The sequence below is a fragment of the Eurosta solidaginis genome, chromosome 2, assembly GCF_040869045.1.
Source record: "Eurosta solidaginis isolate ZX-2024a chromosome 2, ASM4086904v1, whole genome shotgun sequence".
NCBI classification, from domain to species: Eukaryota; Metazoa; Arthropoda; class Insecta; order Diptera; family Tephritidae; genus Eurosta; species Eurosta solidaginis.
This window is the reverse complement of record NC_090320.1, coordinates 192,239,365-192,264,634: the sequence shown is the minus strand read 5'-3', so window position 1 is coordinate 192,264,634 and position 25,270 is coordinate 192,239,365. Positions and strand designations below refer to the sequence as shown.

The window sequence follows — 25,270 nt, the reverse complement described above, 5'->3', positions numbered from 1 at the left end:
GCTGTTAAAATGGGGAAGAAATTGCGCAAAGTTTCTTATCTGAACAATCGGTTGTATGGGATATATACTATATATACCACCGGTATCTATGATTTTCTCAGACAACAATATATGCTATACACGTAAGCATTTAGTGAAATTTGAACATATCTAAACGATTTTTAAGATAAATATAAAATAAAAAATAGGTAGGTAATCTGTGTGAGGATGCAAAGCTTCACGTTTTTTGTGGTCTGCATGTAAAAACTATGACTACGAATCACGTATTTCAAAAATATATGACGTAAACGTAACTATTTGATGAAATTTGATGAATTTTGAAGCTTCTAGCCGTAAAAAAGGGGCAAAAATGAGAGTTTATATGAAGTATATAATATATATACCACCGATCTCTATGAGTTTTTCAGACAACAATATATGCTATATACGTAAGCATTTTGTGAAATTTGAAGCTTCTAGCTGTTAAAGCGGGGCAGAAATTGCGCAAAGTTTCTTATCTGAACAATCGGTTGTATGAGATATATACTATATATACAACCGATCTCTATGATTTTTTCAGACAACAATATATGCTATATACTTAAGCATTTGGTGAAATTTGAAGCTTCTAGCTGTTAAAATGGGGGTGGAAATTGCGAAAAGTTTCTTATCTGAACAATCGGTTGTATGAGATATATACTATATATACAACCGAACTCTATGATTTTTTCAGACAACAATATATGCTATATACGTAAGCAATCGGTGAAATTTGAAGCTTATAGCTGTTAAAATGGGGTAGAAAAGTTTCTTATCTGAACAATCGGTTGTATGAGATATATACTATATATACAACCGATCTCTATGATTTTTTCAGACAACAATATATGCTATACACGTAAGCATTTGGTGAAAGTTGAAGCTTCTAGCTGTTAAAATGGGGCTAAAATTTGCGAAAATATATATATGTATATACTATATATACCACCATATATATACTATATATACCACCATATATATACTATATATACCACCGATCTTTATGATTTTTTCAGACAACAATATATGCTATATACCGAAGCATTCGTTGAAATTTGAAGCCTCTAGCTCTTAAAATGGGGCAGTAATTACGAAAAGTTCCTTATCTGAACAATCGGTTGTGGGGGATATATACTATATATACGACCGATCTCATCAATTTTTTCAGGCAACAATATGCGCAATATACGAAAGTATATGGTGAAGTTTGAAGCTTCAATCTGTTAAATTGGGTAAGATATTACAAAAATCCTCTTTTTCTGAAAAATCGGTTGTATGGAGGATATATGCTATAGTGGTCCGATCCGGTCGGTTCCGACAAATGTCTAATCGGACACCCAAATACACCCGCTCACCAAATTTTATCAAGATATCCCAAAAATTGAGGGACTAGTTTGCATACAAACAGACAGACGGACAGACGGACAGACGGACATGGCTAAATCAACTCAGCTCTTCAACCTGATTATTTCGGTATACTTAATGGTGGGTCTATCTATTATCCTTTAAGGACTTACAATTTTCGGTTTCGTGACGAAATTAATATACCATTTCATTTTCATGAAAGGTATAAAAATAGGTAGGAGGATGCAAAGTTTCACGTTTTTTGTGGTCTGCATGAAATAGCTTGACAATGAATCATTGCAAAAAGTTTCTTATCTGAACAATTGGTTGTAGGGACATATACTATATATACGTCCGATCTCTTCGAATTTTTCAGACAACAATATCTGCTATATACGAAGGCATATGGTGAAATTTGAAGGTTCTAGCTGTTAAAATGGGGCAGAAATTAGGAAGAATTTCTTATCTGAACAATCGAACACAAAACAAAACACAAAAGATAACTGATTCAACAAATATAATTATTGAAAATATCAAAAACAAATTTCAAAGGGAAAGGGAAGCAAGATTAACTAACGAAAAAGAAATAAGTGCCTTTATTGGAATTCTATTTCTAATTGGAACCTTGCGAAGTTCTAGAAAAAATGCTCACAAAATATGGGATAACTCAAAAGGAAACGGCGTGGAATTATGTTACCTGGCAATGAGTGAAAAGCGTTTTAGATTTTTGTTAAGATGCCTAAGGTTTGATGATATTAGAACAAGAAATGATAGAAGAGAAGTCGATAAATTTGCGCCCATCAGAGATGTATTTGACATATTCGTGGCTAATTTTCAAAATAATTTTATTGCAAGTGAATTTTTGACAATAGATGAGCCGTAGTTGGCTTTTAGAGGGCGATGCTCCTTTAAACAGTATATACCTAGTAAACCGGCTAAATATGGGCTAAAGATGTTTGCGTTAGTCGATGCAAAAACTTCTTATACGTTTAATCTTGAGTCTTACGTGGGAACTCAGCTTGACGGACCATACAAGCTTAGTAATTCTCCGTATGAAGTTGTTCTCCGATTGGTGCGGCCAGTAGAAGGAACAAACCGCAATATAACTGGCGACAACTGGTTTACCAGGTCGCCAGAGCCTCGCTTGCTAAACATGTGTGCATTACTCTCGCATAAGTGAGGTTGGCAATTGGGATGCGGAAGCTCTGAAGCTATATAGCTTTGTACTGTGCTTATCAACCCCTTGAATCTGTGTGTTTAACGCAATCAGCCATGCTGACGATTGGAAGTCGCACATTTGCGTTGAAATAGGGGAGTAGAATGGCTTCGATATTTGAATCCCTCATTGCCAAGGTTGTTAAGCCTCGGCGTGGCAATAAGGTCTGGGCCTACATTGTGACGAAAAATTTTTAATCGCTTTATGGTCCAAGTTATGTTATTTCTCTTTTTGCGGTAAAGACGCTCCGTAGAGGTTCCAAGAGAAATTTGGCTCCGCCAGCGCCGTGCCTATTAAATATGTGTATGATATATTTATACTTTTAATAGGATTCACCTCGCGTATGTAATGTAGACCAATAGGTAGGGAAATATGGCGGCACCGTGGTGTGGTTGTTATTGTTGTATTAACGACAAAGAAACTCCCCGAAGGTTTTGAAAGTGTTATCGATGTTGATGGTCCTTTGCTGGATGCAGATACAAGCACCATTAAGGTACAAGCCCGAACACCCCCTATTTCCATAAGGAACTAGGGATCACCAGATCTTTGTCTGCTTAATATATGTATGCGGAAACTCTGAAGCTATAAAGCTTTGTATTGCCCTTATCAACCCCTTGAATCCTACCCTCCCGTGGTGTAGTGGTAGCGTGCTGCGCCTACCCCCGAAGATCCTGGTGTCAAGCCTCGGACAAAGCAACACAAACATTTTGAAACAAGTTTTTTTAACGGTTCTTCTAAGCGGAGTTTCCTCGGCAGTGATGTGGCAAGCACTCTGGGTGTATTTCTGCCATAATAAGCTTCTCAGAGGAAGCTCGTCTGACTTACAGATGCCGTTCGGAGTCGGCGTAAAACATGTATGTCCCCATACCTCTAAAAATTAAAAAATTAAGAGAAGCAGTAGGCAAGTTGGATGAGAAGCTCAGCCAAAAGTCTCTTCGGAGGCAATCGCGCCTTGCGTTTTTATTAAGTACTAGCAGATCCGGCAGACGTTGTTCTGCCCTAAATTTTTGGTCTATCTGCATACATTTTAATAAGCTTTTTCCGTCTAACTCTGCCCTCGCCCCTCTACACTTTTTCCTAATCTTTGTATTCACCCCTCCCTCCGTATTTTTCGCTTCATCTATCACCATCTTCGTCTCATTCTATCTCTTTATCAGTCTTTTCCTTCTCTCTTTTCTCTTCTCTCAAGTTTTTCTCATTCTTGGTGGTATGTATTTTGTTCCAGTCCCATTCCGAGTATTAGTCCCAGTCCGACTCCGAGTCTCAGTCTCAGCCTCAGTCCCAGTCCTAGTCCTAATCCCAGTCCCAGTCCCAGTCCCAGTCCGTCTCTGGTCTACTTCCCGAAAAAAAGCATCGTAAATACTAATATAGGCAAATTTATATACCAAATTTCAGGCAAATCGAATAGGACGTATGTAAATAGGTATGTGGGTATTATTAATTCTTGTCTTTATTTCGGCTTCGCATGTATATTTATCAGTTTTGCCAGGTTGATGCGACTAAATCGAATATCACAGTGAAAATTACTTTAAAGCTCTCAGCAACAGCTTTCATTTGATATCCATAATAGACACACATTCTAGGGGTATCCGGGTCCATGTTTTGGCCTATATCTCGAGACCCTAATCACCCAGCGGTGTAAAACTTACTATGTACTAAAGCACACATCAACAGCTTCAATTTGATACCCATAATGTAAAAACACGTTCTAGGTGTATCCGGGTCAACGTTTTGGCCTATATCTCGAGACCCTAGTCACCCAGCGGCATAAAACTTACTCTGTACTAAAGCACACATCAACAGCTTCAATTTGATATCCATAATTTAAAAACACATCCTAGTGTTACCATTATCCACGTTTCTGCCTATATCTCGAGACCCTAGTCACCAATAGGTATGAAGACTACCCTGTACTAAAGCACTCATCAACAGCTTTCATTTGATATCCATATTGTATAAACACATTCTAGGGGTGCCCGGGTCCACGTTTTGGCCTATAACTCGAGACCCTAGTCACCAATAGGTATGAAAACTACCCTGTAATAAAGCACTCAACAGATTTCATTTGATATCCGTATTGTATAAACACATTCTAGGGGTGCCCGGTCCACGTTTTGGTCTATATCTCGAGACCTTAGTCAACCAGGGGTACGAAAAATACCCAGTATCTAAGTACTCATAAACAGCTTCCATTTGACACCCATACTCTACAAACATATCCCAGGATTACCCAGGTCCACGGTTTGATCTCAAGACCCTAGCCAGAACGGGATAAAAAGTAACCCATGTCCGTGCCCTGGTTCTGAGCTACCTCTCCACCAATTTTCAGCCAAATCGGTTCATCCGTTCTTGAGTTATGCGTAGTGTAACTAACACCACTTTCTTTTATATACAAATTTGAATTTTTTCTAAAAAAAAAATCATAACTCAAGAATGGCTAAACCGATTTGGGATTTCAAAATCAACTAACCATCATCTCTCCTTCCTGTATCTTTCCTAAAAATTTCATGGCAATCTTTCTATCCGTTCTCGAGTTATGGAGTGACAATCAAAATGTACACTTCTTTTTATATATATAGATAAGCATATAATTAGGCAGGCGGCCGCCGTGGTGTGATGGTAGCGTGCTCCGCCTACCACACCGTATGCCCTGGGTTCAAACCCCGGGCAAAGCAACATCAAAATTTTAGAAATAAGATTTTTCAATTAGAAGAAAATTTTTCTAAGCGGAGTCGCCCCTCGGCAGTGTTTGGCAAGCGCTCCGGGTGTATTTCTGCCATGAAAAGCTCTCAGTGAAAACTCATCTGCCTTGCAGATGCCGTTCGGAGTCGGCATAAAACATGTAGGTCCAGTCCGGCCAAACGCAAATACCAGAGGTGAATCCAATTGCAAACATGAATGTTGCTGTTGCACTGAGACTCAGTAAGGGGTGGGGACGGGATGCCCTAGAAGGTTTAGCTTGCTCATATTAAGTCGTTCCCGAGATGCTGGGGCTGGTACCTTAAAGTGCTTGTTGCCGAAAGAAATCCGATCTATATCCGGCAAAGAACCATCAACAACGGTAACACAAGAAGGGGATTCAAGTTCAGTTGATAAGCACAATTCACACCTTCCGCACCCAATTGTCAACCTCATCTACGCGAGGCGAATAATGTTACAAATATGAATGTATCATACACATATTTAGCAGGCGTGGCTCTGGCGACCTCAAGTAAAAATAATAAATATGTAAATACAAGGCGTGGATTTTTGGAAACCTGATTCATATCCGGCAAAGGAACAATTCAACAACAATTTCATTAGCCTTTGAGGGCATTTTTACATTCACAACAACTACGTCACTCACCAGCTTTTAAAAATAGATGCCTGCATACTTTATTCACTGCATTCTTTCCCTGATCCTCCGATAAGCCAAATATATATGATCTAAAAATACACGTATTCATCATTAAGGAACACACGTGTATTCACATACCCTTACAGATTCGCCACATCATATGGTCCTCTTAGTTCGAATGCGTTTGTTGCGCCGCTACTAAAAATTATGTTTTTCGATTTTCCGCGCACACAATAGTTGTGTGCAAGTTTTATCATGTCTTTGCGTACGCTGGAGTCTCTTAATGCTGGCCCATATTTAATTTCAAAATATAAGCCACGTTTAACACCTATTTGATATGCCTTGCGATTCACTAGCAATTTAACGCCAGCTTCCGTATCGAAAGTTACCAAATCTCCGGCGAATGATGTGCAACAATGCTTGATATATATGAAAAAAAAAGTAAAATTTTTGTCAACCGTATAATAAATAATTAGCTTTTTTTACCGTTAAAGCTGCGTCCGTTTTCGGCTGACCGGCAATTAAATTGTACTTTTTCAAATTTTGTGAGTTAGTCTGTAAGGGAATAACAATTTCAGTAAATCACATGAAGCCGTATAATTTGGTTGTTGTTGTAACGATAAAGACAATGTTGTTGTTGTAGCGATAAGGACACTCCTGCAGGGTTCCTTTTAATATATTATAAATTTTACTTTTAACTTTAGTTTATTCAATAATTTTATTTGCATTTTTTTATTTGTTAGATTTCAAAAATTTTCATTCTGTTGAAAATATTTATAAAATCAAAAGATACATTTAGGCATGTTACTTAAAATAAAAAAGTAGTTTCAATATACTACATTTGGATATCCTACCAGCCAACAACGCGTATTTACAACGAAAATGTATACAATTTTCGGTTAATATTGAAAAACATAAAACCCGTCAGGACGTGATAAAAACATAAATTGTGTTTTTGTGTGTGCTACTTGAAATTATGAATTGAATTACCGAATAACCAACTAAAACTTTCATGCATCCATCAGCCAATGCGATTTTAACGTTAAATTTTAAAGATTTGACATTCCTAAACTGACCTGCGATAGATAAGCGCAGCGGCTAACCGCAAAGGCGTTGCGAAAAATGGCTATACAATTTCGACAATAATAGTTAATAAAACTGTTTACTTGCCATTCTGTGCGTACAACAGCAGCAACAGCAGAAAGTCCCTCTCACCGTTAAAATTTTGTTCATGGTGCGACTTGTTTTTAGGAAAGCCCTCATTAGTGGGAAATTTCCTAAAGGCAATTATCAACAAATAAACCAAAAATCAATAAAATAACAACAACAACAAAAATAACAACAACAGTAGTAACCTAATCAAGACGTGGTGCATTGTCTCAAGCGATGGAAAGATCGAGAGCAACCTTTAAATTGCTATATCCATATATTAATACGGCCACCGTGGTGTGATGGTAGCGTGCTCCGCCTATCACACCGTATGCCCTGGGTTCAACTCCCGGGCAAAGCAACATCAAAATTTTAGAAATAAGATTTTTCAATTAGAAGAAAATTTTTCTAAGCGGGGTCGCCCCTCGGCAGTGTCTGGCAAGCGCTCCGATTGTATTTCTGCCATGAAAAGCTCTCAGTGAAAACTCATCTGCCTTGCAGATGCCGTTCGGAGTCGGCATAAAACATGTAGGTCCCGTCCGGCCAATTTGTAGGGAAAAATCAAGAGGAGCACGACGCAAATTGGAAGAGAAGCTCGGCCTTAGATCTCTTCGGAGGTTATCGCGCCTTACATTTATTTATTTATATATTAATACGCTTACAAAATTTCCATAAATTCAATTCACAAGCTTTTTCACATACTTAGCATACGTAAAATCATATAAAAGTTATATGAATCGATTCGTATGGATCAGCCGCAGTGCATAGGCCTTTTTGTTAACAAATATTACTTTCATTTGTTTATAATTAATAGAAAAAGTTTTTTGTAAATTCGAACAATCTCTCCAAATATCGAAATTTACTTTCGTGCACAAAAGCGCACCATCTGTAGGACCAATTATGTAAGCGCTCTAAGACACAAACCAACATATGTAACCCCGCTGAATTCGAAATTCGAAAAGCTGGGTAGTCGTGTTGTTCAAATGTTTCACCTACATACATATGCGTACGCGCCAGACGGCGAAAGAATAAAACATGGTTCCCCATTGTTCCCACACTGAAAGAAATGGTGCTAGTAAAATCAACAAATCGGTTCTGTTGTTCTTGACTTAACGGAGATTCGGTGAAATTGATCGAATTATGATTAATTCGACCGAGTTCTTTGTCAAGCGAATAAATTAGTTTAGTCATTTCAACAGAAGAGAAATTATCGCTCTTAAGTTAACAAAATTTTGTAAAATTGACAGATTCCTAATCAACCTAACTGATTTTTCTGTTAACACAACTGATCTTACAGGTAATTTCAACGGCGATCAACTGTCAATACATGAGCAAATTTCAAAGAGGATTTCACGCTCACTGCGCTCTCTACTTTGTACTTATGACGATGGTGCCACTTGTTAAAAAAAACACCAAAATAAGAAAACCATCAAATCGAAAAAACACACAAATTGGGAAAACAACAAAAAGCTAGTTTTTCAGTTATCAATACAAAACGAAAAAACCCTTTTTTGAATTTACTGTGCAAAAAATTATGAGATACCGGGACACCTATTTATGGGGTACAATTTTGCAACTTCTCGTCCTAGCGAAATGAAAAACTGCGCCCTCTTGTTGCAAAAGTTTTGCTTGAACGAACAGGATTTTTCCAAAGTTAGTAACATTTTGTTCAAGTTTTTATGAATATTCACTCACGCGAACGAATCTAATAAGATAATAAAAAAACATTCTTTTTTAATGTTGATGTTTCTGACAAAATAAAAGTTTGAGTTGTTTTGGAATCGTTTCAACTTAAAGTGTTACGAAAATTAAACTTGCCGAATTACATGTAAAGTTACTCCAGTGGTGAATTACCTTTCTGTGATTTGATTCTTTACTTTTCTATAACTTACAAGTTCTATTTTTAAAATGTTACGTCAAACATTTATACTACAAGCTTTGTTCGAAACAACCAAGTGTGGCAACTACATGCGAGAGAAGAAATTTAGAATGAGCTGAGCTGCAACTGAAAGAATTGAGAATCAGTTTTGTGACTACTATTTTCATTTCTATATTCATACTAGCAGACCCGGCAGACATTGTTCTGCCCTAAATTTGGCCTATCTGCATACATTTTAATAGGCTTTTTCCATCTAACTCTGCCCTCCCCCCTCTTCACGTTTTCCTAATCCTTTCATTCACTCCTCCCTCCGTCTTTTTCGCTTCATCTATCTCCATCTTCGTCTCATTCCATCACTTTCTCAGTTTCCTTCTCCTTCTCTCTTTTCTCTTCTCTCAAGTTCTTCGCATTCTTCTTCATCCCTTATTGCCTGTCCCAGAGGGCGGTATGTATTTTGTTCCAGTCCCAGTCCCACTCCGAGTCTCAGTCCCAGTCCGTCTCTGGTCTACTTCCCGGAAAAAAAGATCGTAAATACTAATATAGGTAAATTTATATACCAATTGTGGATATTATTAATTCATGTCTTTGTTTCGGCTTCGCATGTATATTTATCAGTTTTCCAGGTTGATGCGACTAAATAGAATATCACAATGAAAATTACTTAAGAGCTCTCAGCAACAGCTTTCCTTTGATATCCATATTGTATAAACGCCGTCTAGACATTCACGGGCCCACGTTTTGGCATATATCTCGAGATTCTAGCCACCCAGGGGTATGAAAATTACCCTCTTCTAAAGCACTCATCAACAGCTTTCATTTGTTATCCATATTCTATAAACACATTCTAGGGGTAGCCGGGTCCACGTTTCGGCCTATATCTCGAGACCCTGTGCGTCGATCGCAACCAAAGCTATGTAATAACCACCGCGTGGGGTATATGCAACTTGTGTGAAAGTTTGAACAAAAGCGACCGACGCATTTCTTCAAACACCGGCGACCGACTAACACACATTTTAGCCTTTCTTTTTATATATATAGACTTATTTTTCACACTTCACTATAATATTAAAACGAAATGCAGATATTCGTTACTTTTCAAATTCGGCTTTAAAATTGCACATGGAACAACTTAAGACTCTCCTGAATTAAAAAAAAATGTCTTAGTACCTCTAAATCGCCCCCTTCAGAAACCCCGGGACCGGGGTAATCCCACCATCCCCCCCCCCCCCCTCTCGTCGGGCCTGGTGATGTGCTATACTTGATATCATTCGCTATATTTTTTAGTGATAAGCACGTTTGTTTAATTAAATACCAACCAATTACACGGAAGTATATCTCACCTGAAAATATGAGTGCCGGTGCGTATACTTAACATTTTATTATTACGTATAAACATATAAAAAAATTTGCAATAAAATAATATAGCGACTAAAAACTGAGATATAACCTATCCTGTATTTCAAGTTAGATCAAACTACACACGGGGTACAAAACAAATTCAAAATCGGTTCAGTAGTTTAGGAGTCCATCGCGGACAAACAATGTGACACGTGATTTTTATATATAAAGATGTATTGTTTTTGTTTTTATCGGCCTGTTGATAAATGATTCAAGGTTCGATTCGAGCTCAAGGCCAGAACAATAATTTTTTTCTAATGATAATTATTGTTATTTAAATTTAGAAAAATTAAAAAATAACAATAATTATCATTAGAAAAAAATTATTGTTCTGGCCTTGAGCTCGAATCGAACCTTGAATCATTTATCAACAGGCCGATAAAAACAAAAACAATTGTTAATAAACCATGAGCACTTGGGAATGTCAAACAAAGTAATTGACAATAAACAAAAATCCAACATTATCAGTGATTTGCACCAGATGGCGCAACGCTGAATAAATATGGTTGGTAAAAAGGAATAGAAGTAGCAAATTTGCCAGTCAAACACACCACCGCTGTATAGCTAAATGGTTAGCACAGCATGCCTAAAGCGTACTGATGATGAAGGCTTAGCACCCTTCGAAATGGATCTATCTGCGCAGCTATGGCAGGTTGTCTGAAAAATTTTCTACTTACTATTCCAAAAACAAAAATACAATTTTTCAAATTTAGAAAAATTAAAAAATAACAATAATTATCATTAGAAAAAAATTATTGTTCTGGCCTTGAGCTCGAATCGAACCTTGAATCATTTATCAACAGGCCGATAAAAACAAAAACAATTGTTAATAAACCATGAGCACTTGGGAATGTCAAACAAAGTAATTGACAATAAACAAAAATCCAACATTATCAGTGATTTGCACCAGATGGCGCAACGCTGAATAAATATGGTTGGTAAAAAGGAATAGAAGTAGCAAATTTGCCAGTCAAACACACCACCGCTGTATAGCTAAATGGTTAGCACAGCATGCCTAAAGCGTACTGATGATGAAGGCTTAGCACCCTTCGAAATGGATCTATCTGCGCAGCTATGGCAGGTTGTCTGAAAAATTTTCTACTTACTATTCCAAAAACAAAAATACAATTTTTCAAATTTAGAAAAATTAAAAAATAACAATAATTATCATTAGAAAAAAATTATTGTTCTGGCCTTGAGCTCGAATCGAACCTTGAATCATTTATCAACAGGCCGATAAAAACAAAAACAATTGTTAATAAACCATGAGCACTTGGGAATGTCAAACAAAGTAATTGACAATAAACAAAAATCCAACATTATCAGTGATTTGCACCAGATGGCGCAACGCTGAATAAATATGGTTGGTAAAAAGGAATAGAAGTAGCAAATTTGCCAGTCAAACACACCACCGCTGTATAGCTAAATGGTTAGCACAGCATGCCTAAAGCGTACTGATGATGAAGGCTTAGCACCCTTCGAAATGGATCTATCTGCGCAGCTATGGCAGGTTGTCTGAAAAATTTTCTACTTACTATTCCAAAAACAAAAATACAATTTTTCAAATTTAGAAAAATTAAAAAATAACAATAATTATCATTAGAAAAAAATTATTGTTCTGGCCTTGAGCTCGAATCGAACCTTGAATCATTTATCAACAGGCCGATAAAAACAAAAACAATTGTTAATAAACCATGAGCACTTGGGAATGTCAAACAAAGTAATTGACAATAAACAAAAATCCAACATTATCAGTGATTTGCACCAGATGGCGCAACGCTGAATAAATATGGTTGGTAAAAAGGAATAGAAGTAGCAAATTTGCCAGTCAAACACACCACCGCTGTATAGCTAAATGGTTAGCACAGCATGCCTAAAGCGTACTGATGATGAAGGCTTAGCAACCTTCGAAATGGATCTATCTGCGCAGCTATGGCAGGTTGTCTGAAAAATTTTCTACTTACTATTCCAAAAACAAAAATACAATTTTTCAAATTTAGAAAAATTAAAAAATAACAATAATTATCATTAGAAAAAAATTATTGTTCTGGCCTTGAGCTCGAATCGAACCTTGAATCATTTATCAACAGGCCGATAAAAACAAAAACAATTGTTAATAAACCATGAGCACTTGGGAATGTCAAACAAAGTAATTGACAATAAACAAAAATCCAACATTATCAGTGATTTGCACCAGATGGCGCAACGCTGAATAAATATGGTTGGTAAAAAGGAATAGAAGTAGCAAATTTGCCAGTCAAACACACCACCGCTGTATAGCCAAATGGTTAGCACAGCATGCCTAAAGCGTACTGATGATGAAGGCTTAGCACCCTTCGAAATGGATCTATCTGCGCAGCTATGGCAGGTTGTCTGAAAAATTTTCTACTTACTATTCCAAAAACAAAAATACAATTTTTCAAATTTAGAAAAATTATAAAGATGTATGTATATGTAGCAAGCATGCGTATTTATGTATTCACATATTTACGTCTTTATATGGCGGCCGCCGCCAATTAGAAGAAAAATTTCTAAGCGGGGTCGCCCCTCGGCAGTGTTCGGCAAGCACTCCGAGTGTATTTCTCCCATGAAATGCTCTCAGTGAAAACTAATAGGCCTTGCAGATGCCGTTCGGAGTCGGCATAAAACAAGTATGTCCCGTCCCGCAAATTTGTAAGAAAAATTAAAAAGGAGCACGACGCAAATTGAAAGAGAAGTTCGGCCTAAAATCTCTTCGGAGGTTATCGCGCCTTACATTTCTTTATTTATATGGCAACATAGGTACTTTCATCCAAAGTTGTCGCAACAACTTTTTTTGTTCATTTGACTACTAAAACGGTCAATTACGAATCAACGATTTGTGCGCAGTTGATTCAACATCTTGTTGCGATGGATAAAAATTGACAGAAATTTAGGTTGAATTGACCCGTATTTCGGGTGAGTTTACCATTCTTTTTCTTTCAGTGCACTTACCTATAGTGGCCTCTACCAAAATCCTAAAAAAACAATCTTAAGTAGAATTAATTTTTGACCGGCGCACTTTTTGTAGCAAATTTCACTTACACGTAAATATATAGGTCTTTATTTAACAGATTCCTTGTTTTTTATTTGAGTTGCTTTCAAAAAAAAAAAAACAATAAATCGCAAATAATGAGTTAACTTTTGTTGAAACTAACTAAATTTATTTATAACAATTAATGGCAAATTTGTCCGAAAATGTTTTTGCATTTGCAGATTTAGTCCTCATTTTATACACTGAACAAAAAAAATAAATTTGCGATTTTTAAGATAAATATAAAATAAAAAATGGCAAAAAACCCCCTTATCTGAACGATCGGTTGTATGGGATATATATTATATATAGCTCCGATCGAAATGATTTTTAAAGGAAATCTTCTATGATATATTAAAATATATATCACCGAGTTTCACGTTTATACTTTCTAAATTAAGGGAGAAATGGCCAAAAATCTTTCTATCTGAACGATCGGTTGTATGGGATATAACTATATATAGCTCCGATTAAAGAGATTTTTTCAGGATATCTTCTATGATATATTAGAATATATATCAACGAGTTTCACGTTTATACTTTCTAAATTGCGGCAGGAATGACTAAAATCGTCTTATCTGAACGCTCGGTTGTATGGGAGATATATGTTATAGTGATCCGATCCCACCGGATCCGACAAATGTCAAATATAATACAAAAATACACCCTTGTGCCAAATTTCATTGAGATATCTCAAAATTTGAGGGACTAGTTTGCATTCAAACAGACAGACGGACGGACAGGCGGGCATGGCTATATCAACTCAGTTCGTCGCCCTGATAAAGTCGGTATACTTAATGGTGAGTCTATCTTCTATATTTCTCAACGTTACAAACATCGGACCAAAGTTAATATACCATTTCATGTTCATGAAAGGTATAAAAATAGGTAGGTACTTTGTGTGAGGATGCAAAGTTTCACGTTTTTTGTGGTCTGCATGTAAAACCTATGACTACGAATCACGTATCTCAACAATATATGACGTAAACGTAAGTATTTGATGAAATTTTAAGCTTCTAGCCGTAAAAAAGGGGCAAAAATGACAGTTTATATAGGGTACATAATATATATACCACCGATCACTAATTTTTTCAGACGACAATATATGCTATATACGTATGCATTTGGTGAAATTTGAAGCTTCTAGCTGCTAAATTGGGGCAGAAAGTGCGAAAAGTTTCTTATCTGAACAATCGGTTGTATGAGATATATACTATATATGCCACCGATCTCTATGATTTTTTCAGACAACAATATATGCTATATACGTAAGCATTTGGTGAAATTTGAAGCTTCTAGCTGTTAAAATGCGGCTGAAATTTCGAAGATATATATATTTACTATATATATATACAATATATACCACCGATCTCTATGATTTTTTTACACAACAATATATGCTATATACGTAAGCAACTGGTGAAATTTGAAGCTTCCAGCTTTTAAAATGGGACAGATATTGCGAAAAGTTTCTTATGAGATATATACTATATATACCACCGATCTCTATAATTTTTTCAGACAACAATATATGCTATATGCGTAAGCATTTGGTGAAATTTGAAGCTTCTAGCTGTTAAAATGCGGCTGAAATTTCGAAGATATATATATATATATATATATATAAATAAAAAAAAAATAAATGTAAGGCGCGATAACCTCCGAAGAGATCTAAGGCCGAGCTTCTCTTCCAATTTGCGTCGTGCTCCTCTTGATTTTCCCTACAAATTGGCCGGACGGGACCTACATGCTTTATGCCGACTCCGAACGGCATCTGCAAGGCAGATGAGTTTTCACTGACAGCTTTTCATGGCAGAAATACACCCGGAGCGCTTGCCAAACACTGCCGAGGGGCGACCCCGCTTAGAAAAATTTTCCTCTAATTGAAAAACCTTATTTCTAAAAATTTTGATGTTGCTTTGCCCGGGAGTTGAACCCAGGGCATACGGTGTGATAGGCGGAGCACGCTACCATCACACCACGGTGGCCGCCGTCGTTTTGTGGGGAGGCCAAAAAATCGCCCATTGCTCTGTGAAAATCATATTCTATGGATCAAAATAAGAAACTTTGCCGAAGGAACCATACCTCTAAAACGAATTCTGATGTCCCCCCCTTTGGGTTGTAGGAGCAATTGAAATTGCCCCTACCCAAAAGTTCGACCCAAAGGGGGGACATCAGAATTTGTTTTAGAGGTATCAGAGGTTCACAGAGCAATGAGCGATTTTTAAATCGACCCGCCCTAATATATATACTACATATAACACCATATATATACTACATATACCACCATATATATACTACATATACCGCCATATATATACTATATATACCACCGATCTCTATGATTTTTTTAGACAACAATATATGCTATATACGTAAGCATTCGTTGAAATTTGAAGCCTCTAGCTTATCTGAACAATCGGTCGTGGGGGATATATACTATATATAGACCGATCTCATCAATTTTTTCAGACAACAATACGTGCAATATACGAAAGCATATGGTGATGTTTGAAGCTTCAATCTGATAAATTGAGGAAGATATGACAAAAATCCTCTTTTTCTGAAAAATCGGTTGTATGGAGGATATATGCTATACGGGTCCGATCCGGCCGGTTCCGACAAATGTCTAATCGAACACCTAAATAAACCCGCTCACCAAATTTTATCAAGATATCTCAAAAATTGAGGGAATAGTTTGCATACAAACAGACAGACGGACATGGCTAAATCAACTCAGCTCTTCATCCTGATTATTTCTGTACACTTAATGGTGGGTCTATCTATTTTCGTTTAAGGACTTACAATTTTGGAATTCGAGACGAAATTAATATACCATTTTATTTTCATGCAAGGTATAAAAACGTCCCAAAAACGTTTTTAATTTACGTCAAAACGGCAATCGGCATCATAGCGGCCGTATTGCATAGGCTGTATATTACCTACTATATTTATTATTAGGCTAACTTTGTTCGATTATATGCCCATTAATTGTAGTGAACCGAGATGATAGGCTTCAACTCGTGCGCGCTGAGTTCATGAACAATATCCAAACTTCTTTTGAAATCTCTGCGAAGAGATACAACCTCTGAAGTAGGTCGCAAACGTTCGTAGTATGTGAAAATGTTTGTCGTAGAAATTTTGTACTTAGCGATCGTTCAAAAAAAGTGCAATGGTAAATTTGCCCCAGTTTTTATTAAAGCCAAAGTTATTAATAACAAGTAAATGTGTCTAAGTTCCGGTGTAACCGAACATTATATACTCAGCGTGTGCTTCAATTGTACATTTCATTTTAGATAAATTACTTTTCTACATAACACGTGGCACCGCCCATTTAAAAAAAAAGTCTCCCCATTTCCTCTTACAGTAAAACTTGATAAGTGAAATATCATTGATTCAAAACTTTTTTTTGCTAAGTTATAGCTTATTATTCTAGTGTACGACCTTTTTAAATTTGTTTTATATCTAAGTTGCCGTGGTCTTTAACTGATCCCGTCCATTTGTACTAGAATTATTTTCTGCTATAAGGAAAATATGTGTACACAATTTCATTCCGCTATGTTATACTAGGTTCAAACACACACCAAATTGGCAATTTATACTATTTGGGCAATTTATTACGCAATTTGTCATATAATAAATTGTAATAATAAATTTCCAATTTAAAAAAAAATTGCGTAATAAATTGTTTCAAACCGAAAATGCAACATTGTAAAGTGTGTTTATTGAGTATATTTTAAAGTCAGTTACGCATGGCTGAACTATGTGGTTGGCTCATCTCATCAGCTGATTTTATGTCTTTCTTTTCACTGAAGTAGGGATTGTCAAAAGAAGATGGCAAACTCAAAATGAAACCAAAACATTGAACACATTTTCTTACAACACACAAAAATTTCAAAGTTTTATGTTTTCATTCCATTTAGTTCGCCTAATAATGTGCGTGTTCATTTTGACAGTCTGAACAAAGGTATGTTCTTGCTGTAGAGATGAGCCAACCAGCTATCAAATTACTATTGTGTAAGCTAAATCGAGTTGTATGAACAGCACTCAATTCAAATCGAAATTTCCTCAATTTATTTTTCTGTTTGAACATAGTATTAATTTGTCTTCGATTTATGGCTCCCGAAACATGGAAAATTGCTTAGTCATAAAAAGGGCGGTGCCATACCCATTTTAAAAAATTTTAGTGTTTTCAATTTAATGTTATAATTCAATTTAGAAAGTAAAATTCTATACAAAGTTCTTTTTCGCTAATATATAGCTTATTATTTTCGTCTTCGGCCCTTTTAAAAATCTTTTATATAAAAGTGGGCGTGGTCTTTAACCGATCTCGTCCATTTTTTCTAGAAATGTTTCCTGCTATAGGGAAAATTTGTGTACCCAATTTTATTACGATCCGTTGATTTTTCTTCGAGTTATGGCTCCCGAAACATAGAAAATTAGTTAGTCATAAAAGGGGCGGTGCCACGCCCATTTGTTTAAATTTGAAGTTTTTCCTATTTACTGTTATAAATACACTTGCGAAATGAAATACCATTGATTTTTTAGCAAAGATATAGCTTATTTTATTCGTCCACGACCCTTTTAAAAATCTTTTATATAAAAGTGGGCGGGATCCTTAACCGATTTCGTTAATTTTTCTTCAAAGCATTCTTTATAGTAAAGGTAACCTCTCTGCCGAATTTTGTTACGATAGGTTTAACCATTTTTGATTTATGATTAATATTTGTAAAATTGATTTTATCAGAAGTGGGCGGTGCCACGCCCATTTTAAAAAATTTTTCCAAATTTTTATCTAGAGTCTCAATATCAGTCCAAATGCAAATTTCAACATTCTAGGTGTATTATTTACCAAATTATCAGGTTTTTTGTGTTTTCCAAAATTTTATATATATAAAAAGTGGGCGTGGTTATCATCCGATTTCTCTCATTTTCAATAAAAATCTATTTTGAGTCCAGATAAGCTAGTGTACCAAATTTCGTGAAGATATCTTAATATTTACTCAAGTTATCGTACTAACGGACGGACGGACGGACATGGCTCAATCAAATTTTTTTCGATACTGATGATTTTGATATATGGAAGTCTATATCTATCTCGATTCCTTTATACCTGCACAACCAACCGTTATCCAATCAAAGTTAATACACTCTGTGTGCAAAGCACGCTGAGTATAAAAAGGGAAACAACATGTATGAATTGCAAGATAAAGAAAATGGTAGGATAGCTTGGTATTGTGCGAAAGATATAAAGACTTGTCAAACCCAATGTTAATGTTTTCGCCAACTCGAAGCGAAAAACGCCGAAATGCTGAAAACAGAGTTGTTTTAGATGGGCATAAATAGGTATCTACTTGGTCTTGCAGCCATTTTCCTTCGCTCGAAAAGTTCTTTTTGAATTTGGCGATCATCAGGAGCAGTTCATCTGAAGTATATTTCTGGCGATAAAGTATTTTTTTTTTAATATAAAGTTAAATAAAGTAAAGTTTTGAAATAACCAAATTTTAAATAAATAAAGCTGATACGTTTCAATTATTGTGAATCAGATCAATATACCAATTGTACAACGTTCATATTCGAGGAAGCAGGTGGAGAATTTCGCTCTTGAGCCTATAATCCAACATACATATTTTCATCGGAAATAGAATTTTTGCTCCAGAGGAGGAAGCCCACACGCATAATTTAGCTTATAAAAATACCTTTTATATATATATATTTGGGAAAACTCTTTAAGTACAAAAACACTGAAGAATGCAGGCAGTTTGACGTGCAAAAACAAAAAAAAATTCTATCAAAAAAAAAAAAAAAGAGAAAGAACTGTTTGCAACATTTTGAGAGTTAGCCAACGACTCACTTAGTATTTCTTTACCACTTGGGAAAACAAGTAGATATCAGTTTTGAGCTGACCGTACAGCGTTTATCTAATTTAAACTATGAATTAATTAATAGTTAAATAATACTAAAAGTGAAGTGAGGAAGATATTAAGAAATAGTTACGTAAACCATCGTGGTTGAAAATAAGTTTACAGAAAAGAGTATTTGAATGAGAAAAAAATATCTCTAAATAATTATTGTTAAGTATTTACAGCAAAAAAAAAACAGAAACTAAGAGAGCTCAAAGTAGAGTTATTAATGTAAGAAAAAAAATGTGTGTACTAAATGAGAAGAAAATCAAAGTTAAAAGAAATTCCATAAATAAATACAGCATATTAATAAAGTCTTGGAAAAAAAGAGAGGGAAAAGTCAAAGGAGAGGAAGTTTAAAGAATTTAATATGTGCGGCTTTTTTTTTTTTTGCTTTAACTAAATGTGCAGGAATAATTTAATCGACTTGATAAAATCAAAATAGGTGCTACTATTAAAAATCTAAACTCATCGACATAAGGGAATTTCTACTTGCTTAAAATGGCATATCTACAGTGTGAGGAATATACCAAGGCCTTCAACAGATCCAGTATCTCTGTAAGTATTAATCATTGTTGTTGCTGATTTTATCATTTTACTATTTGTTTAAACCTGCTATAATTTCGTATTTCGGTTGGCAATGTGTTTTTTCGACGATTTCTCCTTAACTATTGTAAAATATTTAATATATTAATTGGATAATAATTAAATATAAATCTAGTTTTGGTTTTCTTAGAATTTCTTTTCTATCATGCAATATATTTATATAATGAGAATAATAGAAATTTGCCTACTCAGGAATTCATTTGCGATCAGTGTCTCTTTGACTTTTCTTCTACATACCTACATACCTATGTATGAGAATCTCTCATTACATTTGTTTCTCTCGCATGCGACAAATTATTGTAACAAATTTAGTGCAATTCCGCTTATTTCCAACCTTCTACTAATGTTCGTATCGCTAAACTGTTGAATAAATAACTCCAATATTCAATAATGCAAAATGGTCTTTATTAGACTACTTTGAAAATTCTTCATAATAACACTTATACTTCGGAACTGATAGCGTGCTTAAATCAAACTGATTGCTGCTTACTCAGCTTTCGCTCCTTTTATACTCTCTGCTGTCTGGTTCGCATACTTCTAGGCGTTTCTTTTTCTAGAATTTACTACTTAGTTACTAGCTATAAACTTACTTGTTATAAACTACAGATGCACGTTTATAGTAGATATACGCCGCCGACAAACGCCGCCGCCGCCGCCGCCGCCGATTAGGGTCGTTTGTCGCACACCGCCGCCGAAAGTCAAAAATATCGGCGCGGCGGTGGCGGCGGCGGCGTCCGGCGCGTTACTATATTTTCTACTCCTTTAAGACTGTTCTTGCCATTTATTGTCCATGTCGAAAATTGGTCGGATATGGTCGAAAGTGGTATCAACGGATGCGCATAACTGCTACTTATAAGAAACTAATTGCGAAATTTAACTCGTTCTAAATGTCCAAAAGTTATTTAAAAAACGGGCGTTTTCAATGTCAGCTCAACACGGACTTTCCATCATCCAATTCACCAAGTTATTAAAACAAAACACTAAAAGAAAAGTTACATTATAAATTTATATGCTCACTTTGCATATTTTTTCAAAAAATTAATAATGAACAATGAATTCAAATAAAATGACCCAAGGCGTTTTAAATTGTTTTCAAATTGTCCTCAAGTTGTAAAAAAAAACCAAAATACCCAAAAAAGGTGCCGATTTTTTTTTAAATATTATATTGCGATTGTTTGGCTGAAAGAATAATCGAAATCACTGATGCAATATCCTTTAGTAGGTTCTAGGGGCATAAACATTCCATTGAAATGATTCTTACCTCATACTTAAGTTGAGGATATATGTATGTATGAGAATGGTTTGAAAAATCGCTTGGGCTTACATTCAAACATCTGTTGTTTATTTGCGAAATTATACAATAGCATCTGAAATGTTAATTTTGATTTTCACACTTCATCTTTCAACACCCAAGTCTCCCGGTTTGACATTTCCTAAAATTGGCGGCCCTATCCAAAACTAGTCCCTTGGAGTGAATTACATTGATTATAGCCTATCAACCAAGTTTAAATATCAACTACACCTTACGGCTCCTTTTACAAATGTGAATACGTAGGAACGTATATTTACCAGGTGAGGCTTTGTCCTTCGCAAGAACACTCAAAGTGGTGAAGCAAAAGCTTTCCGAAGACAGTCGAACTAATGACCGTGTGTGCTACTACCCCAACGTAGTGGACAGTCGAACTAGTCAGAAAACTTAAGCTACGCGGCCATCCACAATGAGCACTTATATCATAAAGCCGGAAAATAGCAGTTAACATCTTTCAACTTTGGTCTACATTTAAAAAATTTTATCCAGGGTCCTTGTAAAATTTTAATCATGCAGATGCGCCGAGGATTATACGATTTTCACCCATTACGCAATGACTTCCACTTAGATTGCTTATGATTTCGATGGCGGCATCATTGGCCGAATAGTCACTCCCTAACCTTTCATGGCGTTTCTCTGGTGTAGCTCGGCAGCATAGCGCGACAAAAGCATCCGTTGGGAAGTCTTCGGGGCTACACCTAGAGCTTCTAGGAAAGTGAAGTCGACGAAGGTATGAGTTCGAAATCGCAGTCCTATAGCTTCTGCACTGGCATATGGTGTGAGGGGCAGGAGGCGCGGTAGCGACTGGTTGTAGGGATTGCTACTGTTCGCAGATCGGGAATTGTAGCTCTTAAAAACAGCCGAAAGCGCTGGAGGCGCCCTGTGCTACGAGAGTCATGAGTATTAATAGACCACTAATAGCAACCGTAAGTCGCCTTTGTGCGTGACCGCCAAGGAACCACAAATGATTTAAAGAAATTGTGTTCGCGACGATTATTAGGAGTTAACCCTAGGTGAAACTACGCTTTGCACGAGATATGCAGACAAAAGTGTGGCTATTTTATGTATCTCTATTTCTTTTCAGCAGACGCAGCAGTACCAATTCCAAAGACCGGGGTTAGGTTCGAAGCCTCTCTGGAGTAAGTGAACGAGGGACAATCCCTCCGCAAGGAGCTACTCCTGAAAAATTTTGAACGGTCTGCGAGATCTTGAGGCAAAAACCCCGGATCTTTCCGAAATGGCCAACACGTTGATTTCCTTAAATTCATACAAACAAAACCTTTCCTAAATATTATTTTTTTTAAATAGAAGAATCAAAAGTAAGTAAGAACATCGGCGTACGCCGGCGCGCCGCCTACGCCGCCGCCGCCGAAAAAGCGATCGGCTTAAACCTCTAGTTTATAGCCTCTCGCATAGCCATATGCGCGTGTATTGGGGTATTCCATCCCATTTCGACCAATTTTGAACCCGACCCATTTAGAATTGGCTGAAAATTTTTCTTCTTTTTCTAGCTTACGAAAGACGTTTTTCAGAAGTTTTTCAAATTTTTTCATCCAACTCAAAAAAAGTTATGAATTTAAAAAAAAACACCGTTTTTGTTTTAAAAATGCTATAAATTTTTCAAAAATTGACCGTTTGGGATCTTTTTTTTTTTTTAATTTGTTTTTAAATGTACTTTTCGGAGAAAATTCAAAAAAATTTTTAGTTTTTTTTTTTTGTAATTTTTCAGTTTTTCGAGATTTTTCGAATTTCGCCCTTTTTTTCGCCCGGTGTTTTTTCAAAATGCTATAACTTTTTCAAAAATTGACCGTTTGGGGTCATTTTTTTTTTAAATATGTTTTTAAATGTACTTTTCGGAAAAAATACAAACAAATTTTAAAGTTTTTTTTCAATTAAATAAAAAAAAAAATAAAAAAAAAATTCTCGGCCCACTCCGGGATTAGTGTGGATGATTGCAGAATTGATTGAAGTTTTTTATGAGAAAAAAAGGGCGAAATTCGAAAAATATCGAAAAACTGAAAAATTACAAAAAAAAACTTTTCAAATTTTTTGAATTTTTTCCGAAAATTACATTTAAAAACAAATTTAAAAAAAAGATCCCCAACGGTAAATTTTTGAAAAAGTTATAGCATTTTGAAAACAAAAACGGTGTTTTTTTAAGAATTCATAACTTTTTTTGAGTTGGATGAAAAAATTTTAAAAACTTCTGAAAAACGTCTTTCGTAAGCTAGAAAAAGAAGAAAAACTTTCAGCCAATTCGAAAGGGGTCGGGTTCAAAATTGGTCGAAATGGGATGGAATACCCCATATATATGAGTAATACTTCCACCGATGATTGCATACTTTTGTGAGTATTTCAGATATATGCATGTGTTTGTGCATATCTCTCCGCAGTGACTGCTTAGTATCGGCTTAGAGATGATAGTATCCTTTAAAAAAAATAAATGTAAGGCGCGATAACCTCCGAAGAGATCTAAGGCCGAGCTTCTCTTTCAATTTGCGTCGTGCTCCTCTTGATTTTTCCCTACAAATTGGCCGGACGGGACCTACATGTTTTATGCCGACTCCGAACGGCATCTGCAAGGCAGATGAGTTTTCACTGAGAGCTTTTCATGGCAGAAATACAATCGGAGCGCTTGCCAGACACTGCCGAGGGCCGACCCCGCTTAGAAAAATTTCTTCTAATTGAAAAATCTTATTTCTAAAATTTTGATGTTGCTTTGCCCGGGAGTTGAACCCAGGGCATACGGTGTGATAGGCGGAGCACGCTACCATCACACCATAGTATCCTTTAGTGTTGCTAATATTCGCCATACTGCCCTCCACCTAAGTCTGATCGTCCAGATCAGACAAATCTCTCGATCTAACCGCTGCTAGCATCTCCAAATGAGCCACCCTTCTATTACGTGGTTTCCCAATGGTTCGTATGCGGTAGATGGTATCACTGAACTTCTTCACAACTTTGTACGGGCCTTCCCAACTGCAGGAAAGTTTGGATGGAACACCTTTCCGCCGGTGAGGGTTGTATAGCAGTACCAAATCTCCCTCCCGGAAACCTTCCGAATTATTGTTCTTGTCGTACCTGTGTTTCATCCTAGTACTCATTATCCTGATTCGATCCCTCACACTCTGTTGTTTGGCCAATGAACTACTTCGTAGAGCATGCGCTCGACGGATTGACTTCGCATAACAGTATCGTTCCCACGTTTCACAACAGTAGTGCGCCCTGGCTTGAAACTACCCTACCAATCTTTCTGCGAAATTCTTTCCTTCAATCCAAATTTCCTCTGATGGTAAGGCTGCTCGATTTTCTTCCGATTTGTGACACAGAGATAACGGGACATTCCACAGCTGGAGCTAGCTCTCGATCTTTACATCTGACTCGCTCTTGCTCATTCATCTTTGTTCTTAAGACCACCTATGCTGTTGAAACTACTAGGATCAAGATCGCAATGACGTGCTTCTTCCCGCATTTGAAGCACTTGATAACTCCGACATTTTTTTGTTGTGACCCCTTTACAGTCTAGCCTTTCTAACTCCACACGGCGTGCTATGAAAGCTGGCTTACACAGAAGCGATGCTGTTTCCTGAATCAGAGCATGTGATACCGTTTCTGTGAATGTAGCTTTTGGGTTTGCGTATGCCGCTCGCTTCGTTTCCACGTCGCGTATGCCATTTATAAAACTCTGGATTTTTGCCCTCTTGATGTATTCCACGGATGCGTCTGCATTTGCGAGATGAGCCAATCTTTCAACATCCGAGGCAAACTCCTGCAAAGTCTCGTTAGCTTTTAGGTACCGGTTTTGCAATTTTATTTGGTAGATCTGTTTCCTGTGTTCGCTTCCGTACCGTCGTTCTACAGCGGCCATCAATGCTTCATAACTGTTACGTTCGTACTCTGGGATGGTTTGTAATATCTCAGCAGCTGGTCCTTTTAAAGCCACGAACAATGCAGCAACTTTATCTTCGGTATTCCAGTTGTTCGCTGCTGACGTCTTCTCAAATTGGAGCTTAAATACCTGGAAAGGAACAGAACCATCAACCGTTGGGGATTTTACCT

At 36.5% G+C, this 25,270-nt stretch overlaps 1 protein-coding gene and 1 long non-coding RNA gene across 3 annotated transcripts in view; one reads left to right on the top strand and one right to left on the bottom strand.

Moving 5' to 3' along the window:
• Window positions 1–25,270, bottom strand: part of Rpp30 (ribonuclease P protein subunit Rpp30) — a 57,794-nt gene that overhangs the window by 11,257 nt on the left and 21,267 nt on the right. For both annotated transcript variants that reach the window (XM_067766687.1, XM_067766686.1), the window contains exons 4-6: window positions 6,402–6,470; window positions 6,060–6,334; window positions 5,925–6,004 (exon numbers count right to left, since the gene is read on the bottom strand). In XM_067766687.1, coding sequence (XP_067622788.1) covers window positions 5,925–6,004; window positions 6,060–6,334; window positions 6,402–6,470 — 424 coding nt within the window. The remainder of the gene's footprint in view (window positions 1–5,924; window positions 6,005–6,059; window positions 6,335–6,401; window positions 6,471–25,270) is intronic.
• LOC137240432 (uncharacterized) overlaps window positions 18,825–25,270 on the top strand; it is a 130,957-nt gene continuing 124,511 nt past the window's right edge. The window contains exon 1 of the long non-coding RNA XR_010949730.1: window positions 18,825–19,854. This is a non-coding gene — a long non-coding RNA (uncharacterized lncRNA). The remainder of the gene's footprint in view (window positions 19,855–25,270) is intronic.